Raw genomic sequence first — 27500 nt, forward strand, 5'->3', positions numbered from 1 at the left:
CATTTCCGTCCCGTTTCCGTCCTGTTTCCGTCCCAGTTGTCCCGTTTCCGTCCCAGTTGTCCCGTTTCCGTCCCAGTTGTCCCGTTTCCGTCCCAGTTGTCCCGTTTCCGTCCCAGTTGTCCCGTTTCCGTCCCGTTTCCGTCCCAGTTGTCCCGTTTCCCGTCCCAGTTGTCCCGTTTCCGTCCCGTTTCCGTCCCAGTTGTCCCGTTTCCGTCCCAGTTGTCCCGTTTCCGTCCCAGTTGTCCCGTTTCCGTCCCGTTTCCGTCCCAGTTGTCCCGTTTCCCGTCCCAGTTGTCCCGTTTCCGTCCCGTTTCCGTCCCAGTTGTCCCGTTTCCGTCCCAGTTGTCCCGTTTCCCGTCCCAGTTGTCCCGTTTCTGTTCCCAGTTGTCCCGTTTCCCGTCCCAGTTGTCCCGTTTCTGTTCCCAGTTGTCCCGTTTCCGTCCCAGTTGTCCCGTTTCCCGTCCCAGTTGTCCCGTTTCCCGTCCCAGTTGTCCCGTTTCTGTTCCCAGTCGTCCCGTTTCCGTTCCCAGTTGTCCCGTTTCCGTTCCCAGTTGTCCCGTTTCCGTCCCAGTTGTCCCAGTTGTCCCGTTTCCGTTCCCAGTTGTCCCGTTTCCGTTCCCAGTTGTCCCGTTTCCGTTCCCAGTTGTCCCGTTTCCGTCCCGTTTCCCGTCCCAGTTGTCCCGTTTCCGTTCCCAGTTGTCCCGTTTCCGTCCCAGTTGTCCCAGTTGTCCCGTTTCCGTTCCCAGTTGTCCCGTTTCCGTTCCCAGTTGTCCCGTTTCCGTCCCAGTTGTCCCGTTTCCGTTCCCAGTTGTCCCGTTTCCGTCCCAGTTGTCCCAGTTGTCCCGTTTCCGTTCCCAGTTGTCCCGTTTCCGTTCCCAGTTGTCCCGTTTCCGTTCCCAGTTGTCCCGTTTCCGTTCCCAGTTGTCCCGTTTCCGTCCCGTTTCCCGTCCCAGTTGTCCCGTTTCCGTTCCCAGTTGTCCCGTTTCCGTCCCAGTTGTCCCAGTTGTCCCGTTTCCGTTCCCAGTTGTCCCGTTTCCGTCCCAGTTGTCCCGTTTCCGTTCCCAGTTGTCCCGTTTCCGTCCCAGTTGTCCCAGTTGTCCCGTTTCCGTTCCCAGTCGTCCCGTTTCTGTTCCCAGTCGTCCCGTTTCCGTCCCAGTTGTCCCGTTTCCCGTCCCAGTTGTCCCAGTTGTCCCGTTTCCGTTCCCAGTTGTCCCGTTTCCGTCCCAGTTGTCCCAGTTGTCCCGTTTCCGTTCCCAGTTGTCCCGTTTCCGTTCCCAGTTGTCCCGTTTCCGTTCCCAGTTGTCCCGTTTCCGTCCCAGTTGTCCCAGTTGTCCCGTTTCCGTTCCCAGTTGTCCCGTTTCCGTTCCCAGTTGTCCCGTTTCCGTCCCAGTGAGTGTCTGTCTCCTCATTGTCTCATCTGCTCCTCCAGCAGCTGAAAAGATGAGCTTCACACACACGAATAAACGGCACAAATATGTTCATACCGGCAATGTGATTTAGCAACAGTTGCATGACTCCTTTAGTGTGACGGTTTGATTATACTCTTTGTCGTGTAGCCTAAACTACTGTAATGAATAGCGTTGAGTTTCCTCTCAGTGAAGCGCTCTGAGGGAATGTGAGTTCTCTGTAAACAGTGATGCAACTCTGGCTTTTATTGTGAAAGGTCAGAGCAGGAGCAGTGGCTCTGGTCTGCATGTGTAGTTGGGCAATATACATTAAGGTTGCTGGAAAAGGAAAACGTCAAAAGTTCAACAATCATCTATTGTCCTTAAAGTCAGAATGAACTACTAGTTATCAACCTGAATAATGCATTAGTCACTGCTGGCCGCTAACGGGGATCATTTTCATTGTTTTATTTTCCTACGACTCATTTGTAATAATTTCTAAGCACACGAGACGTCACAGAACACATCCTCCCCAGAGAAGGAACGCTAATGTGGAAGTGATGAGGACGCTTTGAAGACGACATCAAGAGAAAAAAACAATATTTTCCTAATAAGTAACAGAGCGCACAGGAAGAGTGAGACACGGGATGGAGACGAGTTAACGGGAGGAGGAAGAGGAGGAGGAGGAAGAGGAGGAAGAGAGGACTCTTCAGTGGCTGAATAAAACACATCATCAGTGTGATGGCTGCCTCCTGCCAGGATCATCCACACAGCTGGTTGTTTACTGAATGTCCTCTAAGGTTCCTCTGCTTACGGTCTTTGCTTCATTTCTCTCCCTCCTTCGTTTGTCTGTTTGTTTTTCTCGTGGAGGCTGGAATGCCGGCGGCGTAAACGAGGCCGAGGTGGACGGCTCCGGTAACGGTGAGTTGCTCGTTCCTCCAGGGAAGAAAAACCTGGAATAAGTCATTGAATTCTAAAATGGTTGTTTCCAGGCCTGGAAAAGTCCTTGAAAAAAAAAACAACCAAAAAGTTTAGTAAAAGTCATGTAAATGTGTTCATTTACGCTGAGTTTGAAATAATGAATATGCTTTTAAAAGAAAGACTCAGAATATAAGCAGGCAGACATACAGGCATCTATATAAATGTTTATTCTTTTAATCAAACTATTGTCTCATTCATTTGAGTCATTTAAGGTTTACTGTATGCTTTGTGTTCTCATTGTTAGTTTAAATACTACATTTACTCACTTTTTACTGTTTACACCCAGATTTCACTAAATGTTTGTAATGGACATTTGGTTTAAAGTCATGGGAAAGTCATGAAGATTTGGTAAAAATAAAAAGTCATGGAAATTTGGTAAAAAAATAAAAAGTCATGGAAATTTGGTAAAACATAAAAAGTCATGAAGATTTGGTAAAAAATAAAGTCATGGAAATTTGGTAAAAAATAAAGTCATGGAAATTTAGTAAAAAATAAAAAGTCATGGAAATTTGGTAAAAAATAAAAAGTCATGGAAAGTTGGTAAAAAATAAAAAGTCCTGGACGTTTGGTAAAAAGTCCTGAAACATTGGTCAACATGTGTATGAACTCTGATCCTCAAGTGACTGAGAGACGGTTCATGTCAGTTTGACTGTGAGACGCGTGTTCGATTCCCGTCCTCTCCCCTCTCCTCTGCAGTGTTCTCCTTCCCCGCCCTGACCAGCGAGGAGAGTCTCATCGGCGTCAGCAAGCCGCTTCCCAAGCAGCTGTGGGAGGCCAAGAAGGTGAGCCGCCGCCTGTGTGGTAGACGGGTCACGTGTTGCCACGGTGACGATGACAGCGGCTGAACCGACGGGGTCAGAGTCTCGTTTCGGGGCGACGGCTAAATGCTGCGCGTGTTTTCAACGAGACGTGTGCTCAGCAGCCGCTCATAGTTTTGTCGAAGTGACATTTAGTTGAGCGTCACCAACATGGACGTTGTCTTGCTAGCTTGTTAGCTTGCTAGCTAACTGAGTCAGAGAGACGTCACTTCAGTGACTTTTCTAATGAGCTATTTTCGTATTTTAGTTTCATGAACCGTTTCTTGACGCGTTCAATGATCTTTTAAAATGGGCAAACATCATATGTGCGGGATGAAATAAAACATGGTCTCATTTCGCTTGCTAACGTATGTATTTTTCTATCAGACATGCACACACGGCTGAGCAGAAATCTACCGTTCGCTGTCGACCTGGAAATAATATTCTGAAGATTAAACATTTCTAATTATTTTGTGTTTCAGGTCCAGTCTCTGGCATCGAGGCCGAAATCATGCGAAGTGCCTGGAATCAAGTAAGTCTGGAGAGCATCAGCCTCAGTGTTACGTTAGCTCAGCTAATCATTTCTGGGCGTGAAGCGCCGCTCAACGCCAGACAGGATGTGTGTGTTCCTCTTTCCACCGGGACCCTTTTTGAAACGCATTAGAGGTTTTATTGTCGCACACAAAGCAATACAGTCTGTAGAGACTCAAGAGATCTGAGATTGTTAGAAAGATGTCCTCTTGGTGGACGAGAGGATGTCGACCAGAGTGAGTCACCATTTGTGTGTTTGTGGAACCAAGCGTTTGTTCATTGTGTGTGTGTGTGTGTGTGTGTGTGGACGCTCAACAATGAGTCACTGTTGTTGCTCATTTGCTGTTAATGCAGCATATGAGCAGCAATGGAAAAGAGAGGAATAATGGAGTGAGTGGGTTGTGAGGTGAAAAAACCATCTTTTCAGTTTTGAAATGCACCTTTAATGCCCCCGCGTTCTGATCATGCACAGCATTTATTATTGTTCTCGGTGGGTGAAACGAGTCTCCTCTGCAGCATATTCCCGTCCCCGGAGCAGAACCCGGGCCTGTCCCACTACCAGGGCCTGCTGAACACCAGCGGCTCGCTGCCGGACCTCAGCAACCTGCACTTCGCCTCGCCGCTCTCCGCGCCGCTGGACCCGGAGGACAACGGGGGCTACTCCAACCTCAGCGGGGGCAGCAGCACCGGAAACCTGCCGGCGGCCATGATGCACCTCGGCATCGGCAACTCGCAGGGTGGGTGGAGCACAGGTGTGTGTGTGGGGCGCAGGGGGGAGGGGCTCTTATTTCACTCTGTGCTGCTCAAACTGTGTCATATCTTCTCAGTAAATGACATAAAAAGACAAAGTATAAGAGGGTAACTTCCTATATTCATTAGACGATGTGTAACTGCCCTTTAAAGGAACGTTCTCTGGGCCAGAAGTTCTCTCCTCCTTTGTTTTCATCTCTCTCTCCACCATTTTATCCACATTTGGCACTTCTCCCTCCGTCTCTTTGCCCTTTTTAACGTTTGGTGACTCACTGAATGAAACGAGACACGTGGTTCTCGGGGAATGTCCGCCTCCGCTCTGGCACCGGCGCTTACGAGAATGTGTCTCCTGTTGCCTGGCAACGCAACTCTTAACCATAGTCCACATTGGTGTGTGTGTGTGTGTGAGAACCGAATCTGCTCACTCGTTCAACGTGTGCTCCCCGTTTCTGACTCGTCGCCTGTGGAAGTTTTCTGGTCTTTGTGGGTTTGATGTGAAGGTCTGCAGCCGGGAGTCGCTTTGAGTCGGTTCCAGCTCTCCTCCTCCTCCTCCTCCATTCTAGATCTCTCTTTCAATGATCTCTCTGTCTCCGACTTCCTCGCTCCAGTGTTTCCTCCCCATGTCGCACACGGCTCGGCTTGGCCGGCCACCAGAGCCCGAGAGGCACTTTGACCTCGTTACAATCGGCTCTTTTCTTCTCCCTTCTGTCTTCTCGTTTTTCCTTTCCCCCGTTCTGCTCTGCGTCTTTCTCGCCCTCCCCGGTCACACAATACAGTGTGTTTTTTGTACACGCCGCATCATAACTTCCACATGTTCCCAGTCGGGTTCCAATATCTGGCGCTTTTCTTACGAGATCATTTGTCCCCCTGCAGGTCTGTCCTCGTCTCTGAGCAATCCCTCCATCCAGGCGTCGCTCAACAACTGCCAACTGCAGTCGTCGCTCAGCAACCCCTCCATCAACTCGTCCCTGCGTCTGTCCAGTAACTCCCCCCGGCGGCGGCCGGCTCCCATCAGCCCCCTCACCCTGTCCCCCGGCACCGAGCAGCGCCGCGGTCTGGCCAAGCAGCTGTCGCCCACCATGTCGCCCTCGCTGTCGCCCATCACACAGGTACAGAGAGAGGTTCCCTTTGGAGCGACACAGCAATGTGATACACAGCACTGTGTCATCAGTGTCTGATTGAACCTTTTACAAACTGTAAATCACAGCTTGTTTTATGAAAAAAAGCTCCAAAACTGCTGTATTTGGATGTATTGAACACCATAAATGAAATATATGGTTTGGTACATGAGGAAAAAAGTCCTCACCTGAATGTTCTCTGTTCTAAACCCTCTCTAACTTTGTTCTGATTCACTTTACAAAGTCAACCTTTGCAGAGAGAATGTTCACATATTGAGCTATGATTTGGGTTAGAGAATGTTCACATATTGAGCTATGATTTGGGTTAGTGAATGTTCACATATTGAGCTATGATTTGGGTTAGAGAATGTTCACATATTGAGCTATGATTTGGGTTAGTGAATGTTCACATATTGTGCTATGATTTGGGTTAGTGAATGTTCACATATTGAGCTATGATTTGGGTTAGAGAATGTTCACATATTGAGCTATGATTTGGGTTAGTGAATGTTCACATATTGAGCTATGATTTGGGTTAGTGAATGTTCACATATTGAGTTATGATTTGGGTTAGAGAATGTTCACATATTGAGCTATGATTTGGGTTAGAGAATTTTCACATATTGAGCTATGATTTGGGTTAGTGAATGTTCACATATTGAGCTATGATTTGGGTTAGAGAATGTTCACATATTGAGCTATGATTTGGGTTAGTGAATGTTCACATATTGAGTTATGATTTGGGTTAGAGAATGTTCACATATTGAGCTATGATTTGGGTTAGTGAATGTTCACATATTGAGTTATGATTTGGGTTAGAGAATGTTCACATATTGAGCTATGATTTGGGTTAGAGAATGTTCACATATTGAGCTATGATTTGGGTTAGTGAATGTTCACATATTGAGTTATGATTTGGGTTAGAGAATGTTCACATATTGAGCTGTGATTTGGGTTAGAGAATGTTCACATATTGAGCTATGATTTGGGTTAGAGTTGGACCTTACCGCTGCATCATTTCAAAGAAATAATCATCCTGAAAGTGATTTATTTTTTCTCGGCGGACCTGAAACCTTTTCATTTTTTTCTGTGTGTCATCTTCATTTACTCTTAACCAGTAACATATAGACTGATATTTACACATCTGAACACAATCTCACATGTGTACCTTTTATTATAACACAACATTATTCAAACAGCCCTAGTGGTTGCAGAGATACACCCTTTTTAGTTTGGGAATGACATTTAGAGGAAAAGGCCTAAAAACGTACACTTATATTTGATTAAAAATTGTTATTTAATAATTATTCAAATGATTTTTTTAAATGTGAATCTCACGTACCCCGTTAGAGAAGCTGAAGTGAACTCCTCCTCCACATAGTGATGGTCTCTGTGTTGGGACAACCCTGATGTACAGTGACAATAACATGACCTCGTAACTGGAACACTGAGAAGTTTGAGAATCTGTTTGTGCGGAAAAAAAACTCTTGAAACAACTTTTGTTTAATCATGTCAAATAAAGTTTGACTTGACAATCTGAATAAATGGACTTCAGGTCTTCAGTGACTCTGCTTTTCTCCGTCCTGTGTAGGGAGTCGCTTTGGACACCAGCAACATGCCCAGAGAGCCGCCCCCGCCCTACCCGCTGTACCAGCAATCCCAGCATGCAGTGGACCAGAGCCGGCAACATCAACACCAACATCAACACCAACATCAACATCAACAACAACAGCAGCAACAACAACAACAGCAGCAACAACAGCAACACCAGCAGCAACACCAGCAGCAGCAGCAGCAGCAGCCTCTTTCCCCTCTTCACAGCATCCCACTGGACTTCAACTCCAGCCAAGTAAGTGCAATGAAGTGTGTGTGCGTGTGTCTCACACACACACACACTAAATCATATTCAGTGCGCCGGTCTCTCTGGTGCTCGGTGCACTCTTGATGATCATACTGATCAAATTTAGTTGTTTCTTCTTTTTTGTGCCTTCATTTTATGTTTCTGCGTCACTATATGTGTCCTTTTATTTGTCAGATACATTCAGTAAATCTTTTCATCTGGAAAGTACTTTGAGAAAGTGCTGTATACAAAGTATTATTATTATTATTATTATTATTATTATTATTATTATGACACTTATCTACTTTCTTACGCTGTTAAACAATGGCTGGCAAATGTTCTCAAAAAAAATAACTGCAGCCGCTTGATGGGAATGAACCGTGTGTGTGTGTGTGTGTGTGTGTGTGTGTGTGTGTGTGTGTGATGTGTGATGTGTGATGTGTCAATATTTTCCCAGAATCTCTAGCTTTGTCCGACCAAAAGTCCAAATCCTAAAGATATCCACTTAGAACCAGCAAACACTCACAAGATTATTTTCCCCATCACAATTAATCAGTTATTATTTTAGCAGAATAACTTTCTGTAAATTAATAATCATCTCTATCGATTCAGCCCTTCATGGTTAGGATGTGGTTTGCTTAAAGTCTCAGATTAGCTAATGACCCCTTTTGTTCTTTATTCAAATCACATGTCGCATAAAATAAATAAATAAAAAAGATTTCTCTCCAGATTTGATGTTTTGAGACTTTTATTTATTTACAGCACAACAACATGGCGACGCTCTTCAACGACCCGTTCATGGAGCAACAGTTCTCCAACCGCCAGACCAAGACCCACCCCTACCAGGTACAGGTACACGCACGCACGCACGCACGCACGCACGCACACACACACACACACACACACACACACGCACGCACGCACGCGGCAAGCCAAGTTTATTTGTAGAAGACATTTCAACAACAAGAAGATTCAAAGTACTTCACTTAAAACCATTACGCCCTCAAGCAACACCCTAAATCACACCTTAAAGCAACGCCCTAAATCACACCTTGAAGCAACGCCTTAAAGCAACGCCCTAATGCAACGCCCTAAAGCAACGCCCTAAAGCAACGCCTTAAAGTAACGCCCTAATGCAACGCCCTAAAGCAACGCCTTAAAGCAACGCCTTAAAGCAACGCCCTAATGCAATGCCCTAAATCACACCTTAAAGCAACGCCCTAAATCACACTTTAAAGCGACGCCCTAAATCACACTTTAAAGCGACGCCCTAAAGCAATGCCCTAAATCACACCTTAAAGCAACGCCCTAATGCAACGCCTTAAAGCAACGCCCTAATGCAATGCCCTAAAGCACCGCCCTAAAGCACCCTGCTAGCATGCAGACGGTCTGAGACCCAAACCCGGCCGACATAAGTGTAAAAAACATTCCATGAATTCACAGAAAAGATTCTTATCGTCAACAGCTTCCCTTTTGTCCCCATGTTTCTGCGTAATGTGACGTCGACTCTGCAAGCTGTGCACCAAAAAGCTAAATGTTTTGACTTGAAGGAGCATCTATGTTCATTTTTTACTCGGCGTGAACCTTCCTGATTATTCCAGCAGCACATGAATGCAGCACAAACCCGCCTTGACTCGAAGCAGATTCTACTCGGCACACAGTCAAGTTAAAGCAACAGAATTTCTTCAGCCAATAAAGCATTAGGATTATTTTCTCCGTGGCATCAGTCCTCCATGTTTTTGTAGTAATTAACATTCTGTCAGACCACAGAGCTCAACAGACTGTGTCCTCGCCATCAGTCGTGTTAATACGGTTTTCTATGGGCTGTGGATGTTGTGAGAAAACACTTGAAGGCATCGCACAGAACCGGGCTGCCAACGTGAACTCCACGACTGATTCTTGTCTTTCGTTTTGCCATTTTTCTCTCCGCCATCTGCCGTCTAGTTGGACCAGTTCGCTCTGCTGGAGAACGCCATGAGCTCCTCCGCGGGCGGCTCCTTCTTCAACCCGTCCTCCTCCCTGCTCTACTACTCCCAGGCCGCCCTCTCGGGGCTGGGCAACAGCCTGCAGGACCCGATGAGGTCCAACATGCTGTACTCCAACTGCAGCGGCGGACTGCCCAACATCATACTCACTGGTGAGGCGCAGGTGCATCCTGGGAAAGATGTTTTTTTTTATATAAATATAAAAGTGGCAATCTTAAAGATTTTTGTGAAAAAAAAGTCTGTTAATCCACCATCTATCGCCAAATGAGGTAGCACAATGGTAATGGAGCATGTAAAGTATTGCAATATTTATTTATATTTATTATGTACTAGAAAAAATACAATTGTACTCAAAGTTGGAGTTCCTATTTGGGGCAAATCCATCAACCCCAACCTCATGAAGAAAGAAGTGAAGCCGATGTGGAATGTTTGTCTTAAAGCTGCATTCTCTCTCCTGACCACCAGGGGGCGACTCCTCTGGTTGTATAGAAGTCTATGCTTCATGTCTTAAAGCTGCATTCTCTCTCCTGACCACCAGGGGGCGACTCCTCTGGTTGTATAGAAGTCTATGCTTCATGTCTTAAAGCTGCATTCTCTCTACTGACCACCAGGGGGCGACTCCTCTGGTTGTATAGAAGTCTATGCTTCATGTGTTAAAGCTGCATTCTCTCTACTGACCACCAGGGGGCGACTCCTCTGGTTGTATAGAAGTCTATGCTTCATGTCTTAAAGCTGCATTCTCTCTACTGACCACCAGGGGGCGACTCCTCTGGTTGTATAGAAGTATATATTACCACGATACTTAAGTCACAATACGATATAACGATACTGCGATATTATCCCGATACGATGTCACGATACAATATTATCACGATACTGCGATATATTGAGTATTGCGATTTATTACCTTTTTTCCAACAGATTTTATGTTTTCAGACGTTTAAACGCAGTCGGCACATTTCTAATTTCTTTCTCTGATGTCTCCGTGTATCCATACAATATCGCCACGCAAAATATCGCTATACTATGCTGTATCGATTTTATTCCCCCACGACCCCTAGGAGTTATGTATGAGTTCTACCCATTTTAAAGCTGCATTTTTATATATATATATATATATATATATTTTTAGCAACTAAGGAGCAGAAAACCAGCTGAGGACTCGTGTCTCTGCTGATATTTAGGTGTAACTGCACAGACGGCGATACTCCAGTTGAAATGCAAGGGAGGAGAGTGTTACATGTCGTGATAAATGAAGTGTTATTCCAGACCGGAAGAAAACATTCACCCACCGCCGTCTGTTTCTCCCTCAGATGACTCCAGTCTGTCGAAGGACCTCAGCGGCCTCAGCGCGCTCTCCACGGTGCCCGAGTGCTTCGACTCGGAGGGCTGCTTCCCGCTGGAGGACGAGCTGCGCATCGAGCCGCTCAGCCTGGACGGCCTGAGCATGCTGAGCGACCCGGACATGGTGCTGCCCGACCCGTCCGTGGAGGACTCGTTCCGCAGCGACAGACTCTGAACCTGGAGAGCGGGAAAAGAGAGAGGAATCAAAAACCCGGAAGCTGCGGCGTACGGATCTGAATATGCATGCAGACGATCTCTACAGGGCCACTGTGCATGCAGCCGCTGCCACTACGACTCATTTAAATGTGAAAGACGCCGTGTGCAGACACGCACACGCACACTTTTCAAGGAGGAGACTTGTGAACAAACACTGCTTTACACGCAAAGTCGCCTCGTCACGCTCAAGCTCGTGTTTTAAATGAGGCGGATCCATTCAGTTTGGGTTTCACGTCGGCTTCGAGAGTCTGCACCTCCATCAGACCCCATGTGGGCCCCGATCCCGCTTCTCTCTCTCATCAGCAGCTCACAGCCCCCTGAAGCCCAGGAGCAGTGACATGTCAGTCTAACACATCTGGAGCAGTGACATGTCAGTCTAACACATCTGGAGCAGTGACATGTCAGTCTAACACATCTGGAGCAGTGACGTGTCAGTCTAACACATCTGGAGCAGTGACGTGTCAGTCTAACGCATCTGGAGCAGTGACATGTCAGTCTAACACATCTGGAGCAGTGACATGTCAGTCTAACACATCTGGAGCAGTGACATGTCAGTCTAACACATCTGGAGCAGTGACGTGTCAGTCTAACACATCTGGAGCAGTGACATGTCAGTCTAACACATCTGGAGCAGTGACATGTCAGTCTAACGCATCTGGAGCAGTGACGTGTCAGTGTAACGCATCTGGAGCAGTGACATGTCAGTGTAACACATCTGGAGCAGTGACATGTCAGTCTAACACATCTGGAGCAGTGACGTGTCAGTCTAGCCCATCTGGAGCAGTGACGTGTCAGTGTAACACATCTGGAGCAGTGACGTGTCAGTGTAGCACATCTGGAGCAGTGACGTGTCAGTCTAGCCCATCTGGAGCAGTGACGTGTCAGTGTAACATCTGGAGCAGTGACGTGTCAGTGTAACACATCTGGAGCAGTGACGTGTCAGTGTAACACATCTGGAGCAGTGACATGTCAGTGTAACATCTGGAGCAGTGACGTGTCAGTGTAACACATCTGGATCAGTGACATGTCAGTGTAACATCTGGAGCAGTGACGTGTCAGTGTAACACATCTGGATCAGTGACATGTCAGTGTAACATCTGGAGCAGTGACGTGTCAGTGTAACACATCTGGAGCAGTGACGTGTCAGTGTAACACATCTGGATCAGTGACATGTCAGTGTAACATCTGGAGCAGTGACGTGTCAGTGTAACACATCTGGATCAGTGACGTGTCAGTGTAACACATCTGGATCAGTGACGTGTCAGTGTAACACATCTGGAGCAGTGACGTGTCAGTGTAACACATCTGGAAGCCCAGTTTTAATCCTGTGAAACAGAAACCAGCTGTGGCTACTTCAGGCTCTTGAACAATCGTGGTAGAAATGAAGACTGGAGCGATTACAGCTTTATGTTTTAAATGTATTTCTTTACATATTGGTATCAGATTATTTTTGAGATGTTTGCCACAGATGTATGTATGTAGATATATATATGTACACGTATACAAGTATATGCATATGTATACAAATAGTTAAATATATATATATAAATATATATAAAAGCCTCAATTTCAGTCTGATTAGAATGTATTTTCAAACTCGAAACAAAAAGGGCAAACTGTTTACAGAGATGAGATTTTAATAAGTAAATATTACTTCAGAGTATAGATTTTTGGAATTTCTAATTAAGAGATTAAATTCTAAAATTAATTTTGAATGACTGCTATATTTTTCCTTGAGATTTGGTCGGATCCTCTCCCGTCTCCTCGGTCCTCTGGCAGAACTTTGACAGCGTCGAAATCCTCTTTTCTTTCTTTTTTTTAAACGGAGCTTCATTTTTTGTACATGAATTGCTTATGTTTTTATTTTACATTTTGTACTGACTTGTAATGGCGCTTCTCTTGATCTTTTTAAGTCTTTCTTTTAGCTTTCTGTCCTCGTGTTACAGCAGTACAGTGAACACACACACACACACACACACACACACACACACACACACACACACAGAGCAGGCTGTACACATGTGGACATCGGACATCATGTAACATTGCACTTAACCTCTTTTGCACTATTTGGTTCACAGACTTTTATTTCTTACACCTGGTCAGGTTGTTGTTGTTGTTTGTTTTTAGTAGAGAGAAGCCACGCCTCCCGTGACTACATGAGTTCAGTCGCTGCAACAGGTGTTTAATTTAATTTGAAGTTAGAAAATGCATCTTTCGGCGGCTCGTAGATCCCATGATGACATGTTTGTGCAGAGAGCTCATATTTACAGGTGGTTGCGTAACGTCTCCTTCATGTGAGGCATTGAGCGCCCCCTAGTGTCCGTTTTTAATCATTATTTTTTCCCCTGAAGAGGATTTTGGCGCCAACGTTCTTAACTATGCAACTGTTTCTCAATGGAGTGCAACCTGTTGAACAGGTGACGCAGAGCAGCCAAAAACTAATCCAATATTGCAGGTGTCCGTGTCCACGGTGTGAGGGAGGCCACATTTAAGTTGTGCAACTTTATTGCAACAAAAAAAATGGTGCATGGCACTTTTTTTTAGTGTTTTTTTGTAATGTTTCTTTACTTGTGTCGCGCTGCGCTGTGGACGAGTTCCTTCTGGAGGAGTTGAGCGACTCGTGGACTATAAAATGAAGAGGGGATGATTCCTGCTCTTAAAGACTTTGGGAGCGTGACGGAGCCACTTATGCAGTTTGATGTCCTTGCTGTTTATTTCTGTTTGTCTCCTGACTTCCTGCCTTCCGCTGCCTTACTTTGTTGTATTTTGTGACTTTTCATATTCCAGCAGGTAGAAGCTTTAACTCTGTCGTCCTTCCGTCTCTTAGTCCGACTTACTTTATTTTTTGGGGTGACTTTTTTTAGTTGCATATTAAAAAAGACTGTACAGTTCTGTTATTTAAAGAATGTTTTTGTCCACTATTGTTGCTACTTTTAATGTCTAATGCCATTGGAGTTCCCCCAAGATATAAAATGTTCTTGTATAACGTGTATATATAATATCTATATACACACGTTATAGTGCTTATCTTTTCTGATTTAATATAAACAATAAAACTCTGTACTGTGTATTAAAGGTTCTGTGGTGGTCGTTCCTGCCACTAGATGGCAGCAGTGCGGCACCGTCCAGATGTTCAAGCACCAACAACGTCCCTGTGGGCGACGGTTCGAACCCTTTTTATTAACTCTTACAGTTTTTTATTTATTTTCTTTTTGGTGAGAAGCTGTAGAAGAGAATATTATTATTATTATTATTATTATTATTATTATTATGCTGCCAACACACGCAACTATGTCATCAATGAAACATATACTTCTATACAACCAGAGGAGTCGCCCCCTGGTGGTCAGGAGAGAGAATGCAGCTTTAACACAAGAAGCATATAAGAGGGAAATAATTTGATTAATTGAATATAGGGCAGCACTTTATAATAAGTACACACTATTTAGCGTTAGTAAAGCATGAATAAACACTGAATTGATCATTCATAAAGCATTATTCCAACATGAACACATTAGTAATGCATTATTATGCAATTCATAAACAGTTATAAATGTTTCATTCTTGATTAATAAGCTTGGGTTTCATACTTTATAAATGATGGATTCCCCATTTGTAAAGGAAGTATTGAGGACTTGATGATTAATTAGATCATTTGTTAAGTGTTAGTAAATTCAGGTATTTACTACTCGTTAAGTATTTTAGTGTGTACTTATTATGAAGTGCTACTGAATGGGTAATAAGCATAATTTTGTCATAGATTGCCACTGACAAATTGATTGGGTTTCCCTTTTTGAGGGAATATATATATATATATATATATATATATATATATATATATATATATATATATATATATATCTCATGACGTCGTTCTAAGTGAATGTCAGGACATGGTGCTCATCTTCACCCAATTAAACCTTCAGGTCCTGCGCTTCATCTACGGGGATTCAAACCTATGATTTAAAACTGGTTCATTTTGGATTTATAAATCTGATATTTGGAGAGAGAGAGAAGAGAGAGAGAGAAGAGACAGAGAGAGAGAGAGAGAGAGACAGATGTACCGTGTGGGCTGCTGGAAATCTGCCAAACCCTGAAACACAGAAAGCAATCTGGGAGTGAGTTCCCAAAACAACACACACACACACACACACACACACACACACACACACACACACAGTGAGGGAGCTGAACAGATAATCACAGTCATCAGTCAGATAACTGGAGTTGGTCCATCGAGGGAGTCTGGGCAGGTCAGGTTGCCAGCCTCAAATTCCTTGTGTGTGTGTGTGTGTGTGTGTGTGTGTGTGTGTGTGTGCGCCGTCCAGCTGGTGGGAACCTGACGGAGAACAGAACCGAGCTGCTGCTGAAAGTTAATGATCTCCGTTTGGATTCATTTGGGGACATGAGGTTATATGAAATGTTGTTTATTACACGGATGAAAACTAGTGAACACATTAATCTAAAATACTTTCATGTAGTGTTGGTTCTGGCGCCCCCTGTGGACTAAAGCAGTAGTGTCTGAGCATCAGGGTCCCTTTAGGAAGCCTCTCATTCTACTGCAGCAGGTCTGACAGTCTGACCTCTGAGTCCTGGTTCTGGTTCTCCTGGACCCCGGTTCTGGTTCTGTCCACAGAGGACTGGTCTCTGGTTCTGGTTCTGTCCACAGAGGACTGGTCTCTGGTTCTGTCCACAGAGGACTGGTCTCTGGTTCTGGTTCTGTCCACAGAGGACTGGACTCTGGTTCTGGTTCTCCTGGACCCCGGTTCTGGTTCTGTCCACAGAGGACTGGTCTCTGGTTCTGGTTCTGTCCACAGAGGACTGGTCTCTGGTTCTGTCCACAGAGGACTGGTCTCTGGTTCTGGTTCTGTCCACAGAGGACTGGTCTCTGGTTCTGTCCACAGAGGACTGGTCTCTGGTTCTGGTTCTGGTTCTGTCCACAGAGGACTGGTCTCTGGTTCTGTCCACAGAGGACTGGTCTCTGGTTCTGGTTCTGTCCACAGAGGACTGGACTCTGGTTCTGTTTCTCCTGGACCCCGGTTCTGGTTCTGTCCACAGAGGACTGGTCTCTGGTTCTGTCCACAGAGGACTGGTCTCTGGTTCTGGTTCTGGTTCTGTCCACAGAGGACTGGTCTCTGGTTCTGTCCACAGAGGACTGGTCTCTGGTTCTGATTCTATCCACAGAGGACTGGTCTCTGGTTCTGGTTCTGTCCACAGAGGACTGGTCTCTGGTTCTGGTTCTGTCCACAGAGGACTGGTCTCTGGTTCTGTCCACAGAGGACTGGTCTCTGGTTCTGTCCACAGAGGACTGGTCTCTGGTTCTGTCCACAGAGGACCCTCCTACTGAACCTCCTCTTTAAAGACATGTATTATTGTGTTTGTAGAGATCTGAACCATAAATGTCTTTATTTACAGAAATCATTTGCTTTTAATTATAATTGTTAGCTAATCAGTATATGTGTTTATCTTTATCAAGGTACTTTTTTTTTTTTTTTTAAATGCAAAACAAAAGGTCCAATTATCACAGATTTTTTATTTTATTTCATGGCTGACGAGGAAAAAGTTCATTTATAAATCGCAGTAAAAGACAACAAAGTGAATTCAGCAGCGATGAAAAGATGAAGACACGTCAGATAAAGAAGAGCAGGCGGAATAAAACGTCATGTCTGTGTAACTTCCACCAAATGTTACCGTTTCATTCTGTCGACCGTCAGCTGTTCCCTCCACAAAGAGACCAGGAGACTCTTCCAGTGGGGTTTGGATTATTGCAGAAAATAATCTCTGAAACGTTTATGATTCTTACAAATTTAGTTTATGAAGATAATCTTCACTAATTAACTTCAAAGATGTTTGAAGTGTAAAGTAAGAAGCTAACGTTAGTCTATAGAGGAACTCCACCAGGTCACATGACTTCATGTTATAGAGGAACTCCACCAGGTCACATGACTTCATGTTATAGAGGAGCTCCACCAGGTCACATGACTTCATGTTATAGAGGAGCTCCACCAGGTCACATGACTTCATGTTATAGAGGAACTCCACCAGGTCACATGACTTCATGTTATAGAGGAACTCCACCAGGTCACATGACTTCATGTTATAGAGGAACTCCACCAGGTCACATGACTTCATGTTATAGAGGAGCTCCACCAGGTCACATGACTTCATGTCTCCTCCACTGAGCTGAAGGAGGACTAGTGTCCTACTGAGGACGCTTAGTCGTCTCCTTTAGACTCTTTAAGATCCACCAGAGGGGCGTTCACTGACCTGTTTTATGTATTGGAGAACTAAACGTTAAAATCTCTTCAACCAAAAACACGTTCATAAAAAAGACGAGACAGGAAGTATTAAAATGCTGAATAATTTCCTCGTTTTAAGACGTATTCCTGCAGCAATACACGGCACTTTCTCAATAAAAAAAATGAGACCGAGTAATTAAAGTAATATGCAGAATTGTCTTTTTAAAGACGTCCATGATGTTTTCATAGCATTCCTCTCTGCCATTCTTGTATTAATAATCAGTGAAGGCAGTTGGTTTCCTCTTTAGTTTTTGTAATATATTTCTGTCACTAACTTCTCAGCTGTTTAAAATCATGTTTCGTCGCTCCAGAGATAATAAATCCGACCGGCAAGTTCCAGGTTGTAATTGACTAAACCACATCGTGTGCTTTCGCTGTTTAAAGTATTATCTTGCAGTGAACTGTTTGTTTGGTTTCAATGAGAAGCTTCCTTGACTTTTCTCACCACATGTTCAGCTGAGCCTCCAGACTCTGGTTCTGCAGATGGTTGTAGTGCTGATAGAAGAGGAGGGCGGCATGTGCTCGGCCCACTTTTCCCCGTTTCATTTAAAAGATGGGCGGATTTCCAAAAGTGTTGGCGTGGAATGAAAGTCTGGGAGCGGCCGACACTTTTTAATTAAATGTTTATTCAATGCAGAATAAAACAAAACTGCTTCACGCATTCTTTCTTTCTTTTTTTCTGTGTGTGTGTGTGTGTGTGTGTGGGTGTGTGTGTGTGTGTGTGTGTGTGTGTGTGTGTGTGTGTGTGTGTGTGTGCGTGCAGAAAGGCCACGTGTGAATTCATTTCGATGATTATATGCTGTTGAAAAATCTGCACATACAGAATGTGGAGTTAACGTCAAGAAAGTCAAAGGCAGTGTGCAACGGGTGACATTCTCCAAACAGCCACAGGGGGCGACGGTGAGCACATTCCATGGGAAAGGTGGGAAGAAGTCTCCTGACCACCAGGGGGCGACTCCTCTGGTTGTATAGAAGTCTATGCTTCATGTGTTAAAGCTGCATTCTCTCTCCTGACCACCAGGTGGAAATTCAGATCCTTGGTGGAGGTGGAAATGGAGGAGGAGTTGTTTGATGACTCCTCTAGTTGTATAGAAGTCTATGCTTCATGTGTTAAAGCTGCATTCTCTCTCCTGACCACCAGGGGGTGACTCCTCTGGTTGTATAGAAGTCTATGCTTCATGTGTTAAAGCTGCATTCTCTCTCCTGACCACCAGGGGGTGACTCCTCTGGTTGTATAGAAGTCTATATAAATGACTCTACTTCTCTTGATGTATTCCATCAGTAAACATTGTAAACATGAGTTTATGTCTCAATCTCTAGTTTCAAGTCTTCTTCAATACAGCATGATGTTCATTTAGTAAATTATGGTCATTTAGAGTCAAACAGACCATAAAGCAGGGGACGCTTTAGGGGCGGGGCTACAAGGTGATTGACAGGTCGCTCCTGTGCATTTCAAATACGGTCACTTCTGTTCACCTGCTGCACCTTCCTCCCCAAACAATCCTCCAAAAGAGGCGTTCAGGAACACCTGCTCACCGTATCCACAGCACTCCTCCTTGGTAACCATTGTGCTCGTGTATTTTTAGCGTGCTGCGACTCGGCCGGTCACACCTCTGCTGTGCGTTCAGAGCTGAAATAGTTGTTTTAATCCCACTCGACGGGATCGAATGAAACCTCGTTCCCAGAAGAGGAGGAGGAGGAGGAAGAGGAGGAGGCTTGGAGAGGAGGAGGAGGAGGAGGAGGAAGAGGAGGAGGCTTGGATGTGGTGGCTGCTGGTTCTGGCTCTTGTTTACATGCTTGTGACGTCTGAGTTATTCTCAACCACATTTCTGTAACATCTGTCGTGATGAGCGAGTCGAGAGGATTCTGTTTACGTGTTTCAGTCCTCAGAGCTCCTATCCACCTGCAGCTGTTAAGATAGTGAGTGTGTGTGTGTGTGTGTGTGTGTGTGTGTTTGTGCGTGTATGCGTGTGCGTGTGTGTGTGTGTTATTAAATTATATTTCCATCTTGCAACGTGGTTTTTGTTTCATACACAACATGGTGTTCTTTTTACTTCACATTTCAAGCTGTCAATCCAAACTAGCTTTAGACCTCTTCTTCTTCTTCTTTTTCTTCTTCTTCTTCTTTTTAAAATTTAACAATAAATAGAGTAGTTGGATGGTTTGGCCTCTAGTGTCGACGACCTCAACAACCAATTTCGGCATCAGGTTTTTTACGACGCCGAATGTGCTCGAAGCAAAACCCAACAACCTCATGTTTGTGGATCGTAACGTGTTGGGTCGCATCCCTCACCACGACCCAGTAGCTCTCGTCCAGCCGAGAGCATGTTTGGTTTCTTGTACATAAACTCTCGCTGCAGATGTTCGTCCTGTTTTTACAGTATTGTAAATACTAAATGTAGTGGATGGTATTTACTGGAGGCTTTAAGTGGCTCTTTTTCTTTTTGTGTGGTATTTCCCCCCATGGGAAAGCGGTTCGGTGGTTGCATGTAATGAATAGCTCTCGTGATGAGTTTGGACAACACGTAGAGCTTCATGACTCTCTCTCCTGCAGCTGTGAGTCAGAGCCGTTAGCCCTAGAATGCTAACGTTAAAAAATAGTAACACCATCACTAACGTTGGGTATATTTCATCCGATATAATGTACCTGATAAAATATAGTTCTCATCAAAATATATTAAAATACAACAATACAAGGCAAGTTGAAGTACTCTTCTTTGATTTTACCCTATATAACGTCCCATAAAACCATAAACAGGCATCATGGGGGGACCCGGAAAAAAGGCTCAAACCGGGTGAAAAATTGGGGAATTGTCAATAAAACATGATAAAAAATATAAATAAAGGAGCTATGAACTTGTTCTTTGGTCCACATGTTCCTGGGACATGTGAGTCTTGTCCTGTGAAGGAAAAGTCTCCCTTCAACACGCCCACCTTCAATATGACACGCCTACTGTCAATAAGACACACCTACCGTCAATAAGACACGCTTACCATCAATAAGACACGCCTGCCGTCAATAAGACACGCCTACCGTCAATAAGACACGCCCACCTTCAATAAGACACACCTACCGTCAATAAGACACATCTACTGTCAATAAGACACACCCACCTTCAATAAGACACACCCACCTTCAATAAGACACGCCCACCTTCAATAAGACACACCTAACTTCAATAAGACACACCCACCTTCAATAGGGCATGCCTACCTTCAATAAGACACGCCTACTTTCAATAATATACCCTACCTTCAATAAGACACGCCCACCTTCAATAAGACACACCTACCTTCAATAACGTCAGTGAGCAGCATGAAGCTACACAATGACCCACACAACTCAGACAAAAGCAACACAATGAAAATGACGTAACCACAACCGCTCGGGTGAACATCACCCAGCGTTCGTGCTCTAGGGTTGAAGACGTTCGTGCTCTAGGGTTGAGTCAGCGCCGCGTCCAGGAGCATGTCGTAACACCACGTGTGTTTACACCAACGTGTTGCCCAGGCGACGGACGGCAGGAAGTGCCTGCAGCGTCTCCTGAAGACGTGTCATGCCGTCCACACACCTCCACTTCAAATACCACCCATGATGCATGCTGGGACGGTGCCACGTCGTCGCATACGTCTACAGTCGGGAAAGGAGTTCCATCATCTCCTGCAGATGATGCATCCACATGCTCGTGTATACTAAAGTCACCGATACGCGGCTCCAGATGATTATTATATTATATATTATATTCTCCCCCAATACTTGAAGACACTCGTCCAGATTGTAATCACCTGCCTGTGTGGCCCAGAGCCTGGTTGTCTTGTTAGGGACGCAGTTTAGGATCAGAGCGTACATTAAGAAATAACAGAGAAGCTCAGAAATGAAGTGTTTATACCGTGTTTATATATATATATATATATATATATATATGAGTCGAGTCATCAAACGTGTGCCTCGAGTCGACACAGCTGCTTTATACCTTGCATTACACCGCAGCAGCATCTTGATCTCCAGTGTTGGGGTAGTTACTCAGAAAAAGTAACGAGTTACACGTTACTAGTTACTTCTGAAAATCGTAACTAGATTACTTTACTAGTTACTGCATTTGAAAAGTAACTTCACTACTAGTTACTTTAATTTCCTTTTTTTTAAGCAAATGTCCAAATTAACTACAAAGATACATGGACAAACATCATGGCCCTTTCATCACTTTATTTTCAATTTTCAATAATTATTAATTAATATAATTTCCAATAATAATAATCGCGCGAGTCACACGACACTTCCTGCATGAACAATCTACCGTAAACGTCAGGTTACGAGCCGCTACTACCTTCGGTCAGAGTCCCCGTTAGCTCCCCGCTGTAGCCGGCTGGGGCTCCTGCTAGCGCTCCGTCACTTCCCCGCTAACTTCCGCTAGCTCTTCGAAAACCATCGAAGGTAGCGGGACCAGGCTCGACACCCGACTTGGGCAGAGGGGTCGCGGGCAGTAGCAGCAGCCCTAGGTAGCAGCATGTTGCTATTGTTCATGCAGGAAGTGTCGTGTGACTCGTGCGCCACTAAAAGAGAACTTTTCGGACTGGTAAAAATGACTTGGGTAACGCAGGAAAGCGCGTTCCTGAGGTCTAGTAAAGTAGTGTAGTTACCAATATTTTGAGTGTGACCTGTGGTTAGTCAGTCAAAGAGGATTAAGTCCAACAAGAAACACCTTTCTGTCACTTTGACTCTTTGTTGTTCAAAAAGACCGACAGAGAGGTGAGGTTTTCTCTTAATAAACAATCTACGTGGTCGACCACCTGCTGTCAGCTCCGCTCTTAACGAGCTCGTTAGTGTAAATGACGGACAGCTGGTGGAGTGTGAACAGCAGCCTGAACGTTACACTTCTAGCCACATCACGTGGTTTTAACATGTAAGGATCTGAAGGAGAAACAGCAAGAGCCTTATAAGGTTACAGAAGTATGCTTTATGTGTTAGAGCTGCATTCTCTCGTCTGACCACCAGGGGGTGACTCCTCTGGTTGTATAGAAGTATATGATTCATGTGTTAAAGCTGCATTCTCTCTCCTGACCACCAGGGGGCGACTCCTCTGGTTGTATAGAAGTATATGCTTCATGTGTTAAAGCTGCATTCTCTCTCCTGACCACCAGGGGGTGACTCCTCTGGTTGTATAGAAGTATATGCTTCATGTGTTAAAGCTGCATTCTCTCTCCTGACCCCCAGGGGGCGACTCCTCTGGTTGTATAGAAGTAAATGCTTCATGTGTTAAAGCTGCATTCTCTCTCCTGACCACCAGGGGGTATGTCTCAATCTCACTTTTGTTTATCGGTTGCAAAAAACAAGATGGCGACGGCGAAAACCGCAAAACTCGAGGCAAACATCAGTCCCCAACCCAACGGGTGATGACGTCAGCATGACTGACCATATCTGAGGAAAACAACAGGCACTTCTTAACCCTCCTACAATATTTAAAGACTTGAATTCAGTTTCAGTTTTTCGGCAGACATCAACAGGAGCTGAAGTATGACTTCCTGAAGGCCGCTGTGTTAAGGCCTCATGTAACGTATACAATGTCTGTCATCAGCGCTGCTGTGTGAAACCCAGTCCACCCATCAAGGTTCCAGCATCCATACTGGCAGGCTGCCAAGCTCAGGAGGAACATGAAAGTGAGGGGGGTGTAACACTCAAACCCTTCCCCCCTCCCTTCTTTAAGCAACCTCCCCATTAACGTCTTTGAGGAGAGGTAGAGTGCCGGACCCTCTTATTACAGAGTGTGTAGCACACAAACACACACATGGATGTGATGATGACTGTAAACACTCGTACGCTGGTCTGGTTCCCACCAGCGCAGCGCTCTGAGCGGGGAAGCGTGCCGAGGAGAGACGGCAGCAGAAGGGACGGCAGAGGGAAACAAGCCGAGGCAAGAGCAGAGCGCTGAAGAACTCTAATCGTTATATGTATTTATACAGGTTACAGGGTTACAGCAGGGGTTCTCAAACCTTTTCTGTCACGCCCCACTTTGGAGGAAGAAACATGTTCACGCCCCACCGCCCCAACTAAGTTGTAACAGAATGGTTCATGCTGAATTTTTATTTAAATAATAACTTTTTGTGACTCCTCCATCTGGGCTTTTTCATATAATAGAATAAAGAAAATTGAAATCACTTTCAAGTAAACCAGATTTCTGCATGAGACAAAAACTAATAACATGTGCGATCACTTTGCCAGAACAATGCAAAACAAGTTCTATGTGTGCAAAAAAACAACTCATATTTGGCAAAAAAAAAGCCAAATATTAAAATTAACCGGTTTTGCACTGAATATCTTTTAAAGAAAATAACAATAACGTTCAACTTGAGCCAAACAAAACAAAATGAGTGCAGATATGTGAGGAAATGCAGAGAATAATTTCAGAGACACACAGACACACACACACAATCACACACGCGTGCACACACAGACACACACACACACACATGCATGCACGCACACACTGACACACACACACACACACAACCTCTCTCACACACACACACACATGCATGCACGCACGCACACACTGACACACACACACACAACCTCTCTCACACACACACACAGCCTCTCTCACGCATACACACACGCATGCACACACACACACATAACCTCTCTCACACACACAGCCTTTCTCACACGCACACACACACGCACACACACACACACTGACACATACACACACATACACATACACGCACACACACACTGACACACACACACTGACACATACACACACATTGACACACACACACTGACACACACACACTGACACACACACACACACTGACACACACACACTGACACACACACACTGACACACACACACACACACATGTTTCTACAGCATTACTTGCTCATGCAGTGAATGTTGCCACATTGATCTTCTTCTTGAGTTCACAACACATTCCGAGCCGTCGTCACCTCGACGTGGATGAAGCTCTCACACGAGGAGAGGAAACAGTGTGAGCAACATGGAGGAGAGGAAACGATGAGGAGAGGAAACGATGAGGAGAGGAAACAGTGTGAGCAACATGGAGGAGAGGAAACGATGAGGAGAGGAAACGATGAGGAGAGGAAACAGTGTGAGCAACATGGAGGAGAGGAAACGATGAGGAGAGGAAACGATGAGGAGAGGAAACGATGAGGAGAGGAAACAGTGTGAGCAACATGGAGGAGAGGAAACGATGAGGAGAGGAAACGATGAGGAGAGGAAACGATGAGAACAACATGGAGGAGAGGAAACGATGAGGAGAGGAAACGATGAGGAGAGGAAACGATGAGGAGAGGAAACAGTGTGAGCAACATGGAGGAGAGGAAACGATGAGGAGAGGAAACGATGAGGAGAGGAAACGATGAGGAGAGGAAACGATGAGGAGAGGAAACAGTGTGAGCAACATGGAGGAGAGGAAACGATGAGGAGAGGAAACGATGAGGAGAGGAAACGATGAGAACAACATGGAGGAGAGGAAGCGATGAGGAGAGGAAACGATGAGGAGAGGAAACGATGAGGAGAGGAAACGATGAGAACAACATGGAGGAGAGGAAACGATGAGGAGAGGAAACGATGAGGAGAGGAAACAGTGTGAGCAACATGGAGGAGAGGAAACGATGAGGAGAGGAAACGATGAGGAGAGGAAACAGTGTGAGCAACATGGAGGAGAGGAAACGATGAGGAGAGGAAACGATGAGGAGAGGAAACGATGAGGAGAGGAAACGATGAGGAGAGGAAACAGTGTGAGCAACATGGAGGAGAGGAAACGATGAGGAGAGGAAACGATGAGGAGAGGAAACGATGAGGAGAGGAAACGATGAGAACAACATGGAGGAGAGGAAACGATGAGGAGAGGAAACGATGAGAACAACATGGAGGAGAGGAAACGATGAGGAGAGGAAACGATGAGGAGAGGAAACGATGAGGAGAGGAAACGATGAGGAGAGGAAACGATGAGAACAACATGGAGGAGAGGAAACGATGAGGAGAGGAAACGATGAGAACAACATGGAGGAGAGGAAACGATGAGGAGAGGAAACGATGAGAACAACATGGAGGAGAGGAAACGATGAGGAGAGGAAACGATGAGGAGAGGAAACGATGAGGAGAGGAAACGATGAGGAGAGGAAACAGTGTGAGCAACATGGAGGAGAGGAAACGATGAGGAGAGGAAACGATGAGGAGAGGAAACGATGAGGAGAGGAAACGATGAGAACAACATGGAGGAGAGGAAGCGATGAGGAGAGGAAACGATGAGGAGAGGAAACGATGAGGAGAGGAAACGATGAGAACAACATGGAGGAGAGGAAACGATGAGGAGAGGAAACGATGAGAACAACATGGAGGAGAGGAAACGATGAGGAGAGGAAACGATGAGGAGAGGAAACGATGAGGAGAGGAAGCGATGAGAACGTGTATTCCTTCCTTCCCTGTGGAGGACCAAGAAGGAATGTCATGTTAACTTCATAGATTACAAGATGCTGTGGAGGTTCATCGTCACTTCATGAGGGTTTGATCTTCACCAGGGATTTTTATTTTTCATTGCAGGTTTCTGCAAACTATCATACGTTGAACGAGTGAGGTATAATATAAAGAGTGAGGTAAAGAGTGAGGTATAATATATAGAGTGAGGTATAATATAAAGAGTGAAGTATAATATAAAGAGTGAGGTATAATATGAAGAGTGAGGTAAAGAGTGAGGTATAATATATAGAGTGAGGTATAATATAAAGAGTGAAGTATAATATAAAGAGTGAGGTATAATATGAAGAGTGAGGTAAAGAGTGAGGTATAATATATAGAGTGAAGTATAATATAAAGAGTGAGGTATAATATAAAGAGTGAGGTAAAGAGTGAGGTATAATATATAGAGTGAAGTATAATATAAAGAGTGAGGTATAATATAAAGAGTGAGGTATAATATGAAGAGTGAGGTAAAGAGTGAGGTATAATATATAGAGTGAGGTATAATATAAAGAGTGAGGTATAATATAAAGAGTGAGGTAAAGAGTGAGGTATAATATAAAGAGTGAGGTATAATATAAAGAGTGAGGTATAATATAAAGAGTGAGGTATAATATAAAGAGTGAAGTATAATATAAAGAGTGAAGTATAATATAAAGAGTGAGGTATAATATAAAGAGTGAGGTATAATATATAGAGTGAGGTATAATATAAAGAGTGAGGTATAATATAAAGAGTGAAGTATAATATAAAGAGTGAAGTATAATATAAAGAGTGAGGTATAATATAAAGAGTGAGGTATAATATATAGAGTGAGGTATAATATAAAGAGTGAGGTATAATATAAAGAGTGAGGTATAATATATAGAGTGATGTATAATATAAAGAGTGACTGTTGAACTGCGTGGTATACTAATGAGTATTTACGGAGGAGAATCAATAACTTCTTTTAAATCCCTTCATAATTATTAAAAAGACTAAACTTCACTCAATCAAAGCCAAACTTCGCACAGATACTCTGAACATATAGATCTATGTTATATATTACTTTAAAATATAGCAAATATAGTTACAATAAGAAAATACAACAAAATATCATACACCAATATACCAGTAACACATATATGAACTCATTTTCTATGTTCCCAAGGGTTTTCTGTACATGATCCCTTTTTACATTATTCAAATATGCCTTGTGGTTGAGGAGATAATCAGGAGTATATATATTAACCTTTGGGCTTGATGCCATGAGGTTAAAACACATTTTATAGAATTGCTTTGAAGTGATGTCGTCCTTTTATGTCGGTTTATGATTTTGTTTCACGGAGTTATTTTATTCCCCTGTTTTTGTTTGTTTATTTATTTGTTTTTGATTCCATTTGCTCTTTTTTATTTGTTTGATTTGTATGTATTCATTGCCTTTATGGTATGGTATGGTATTCTTTTGTTTACTGGTGTTGAAGCTATGCTTCTCTGTAGAGCACTTTGTAAAACTTTGTTCTCAAAAGGTGCTAATAAAGTTATTATTATTATTATTATTATTATTATTATTATTATACCAAGCAAAGGTGTTTTTGGGTGTGAATATTTTGAACATACCTTATGTCAAGCAACTACATGTCTCTTAATTCCCTGATGATAAAGATATAAAGATATAAACATCGTAGTGAGAAACCAGAGCAGTGGACAACCTGCAGCCTCATGTTGTCTACAAGTCAGCGTGTTGTAAATCACTCCTCCGACATTTGCAAAGGCCCGACAGACCATA

At 44.1% G+C, this 27500-nt stretch overlaps 1 protein-coding gene across 1 annotated transcript in view; it reads left to right on the forward strand.

The window, feature by feature from the left end:
* Positions 1–10906, forward strand: part of crtc3 (CREB regulated transcription coactivator 3) — a gene marked incomplete at both ends in the record, with an annotated part of 32957 nt that extends 22051 nt beyond the window's left edge. Inside the window, 9 exon segments of the mRNA XM_079231391.1 lie at positions 2256–2306; positions 3063–3148; positions 3646–3695; positions 4211–4431; positions 5318–5553; positions 7154–7411; positions 8165–8248; positions 9347–9539; positions 10701–10906. Of these exon segments, the coding sequence (XP_079087517.1) occupies positions 2256–2306; positions 3063–3148; positions 3646–3695; positions 4211–4431; positions 5318–5553; positions 7154–7411; positions 8165–8248; positions 9347–9539; positions 10701–10906 (1385 nt within the window).
* Between the last annotated feature and the right edge of the window lie 16594 nt (positions 10907–27500).

Source organism: Taurulus bubalis (assembly GCF_910589615.1).
Source record: "Taurulus bubalis genome assembly, chromosome: 15".
NCBI lineage: Eukaryota > Metazoa > Chordata > Actinopteri > Perciformes > Cottidae > Taurulus > Taurulus bubalis.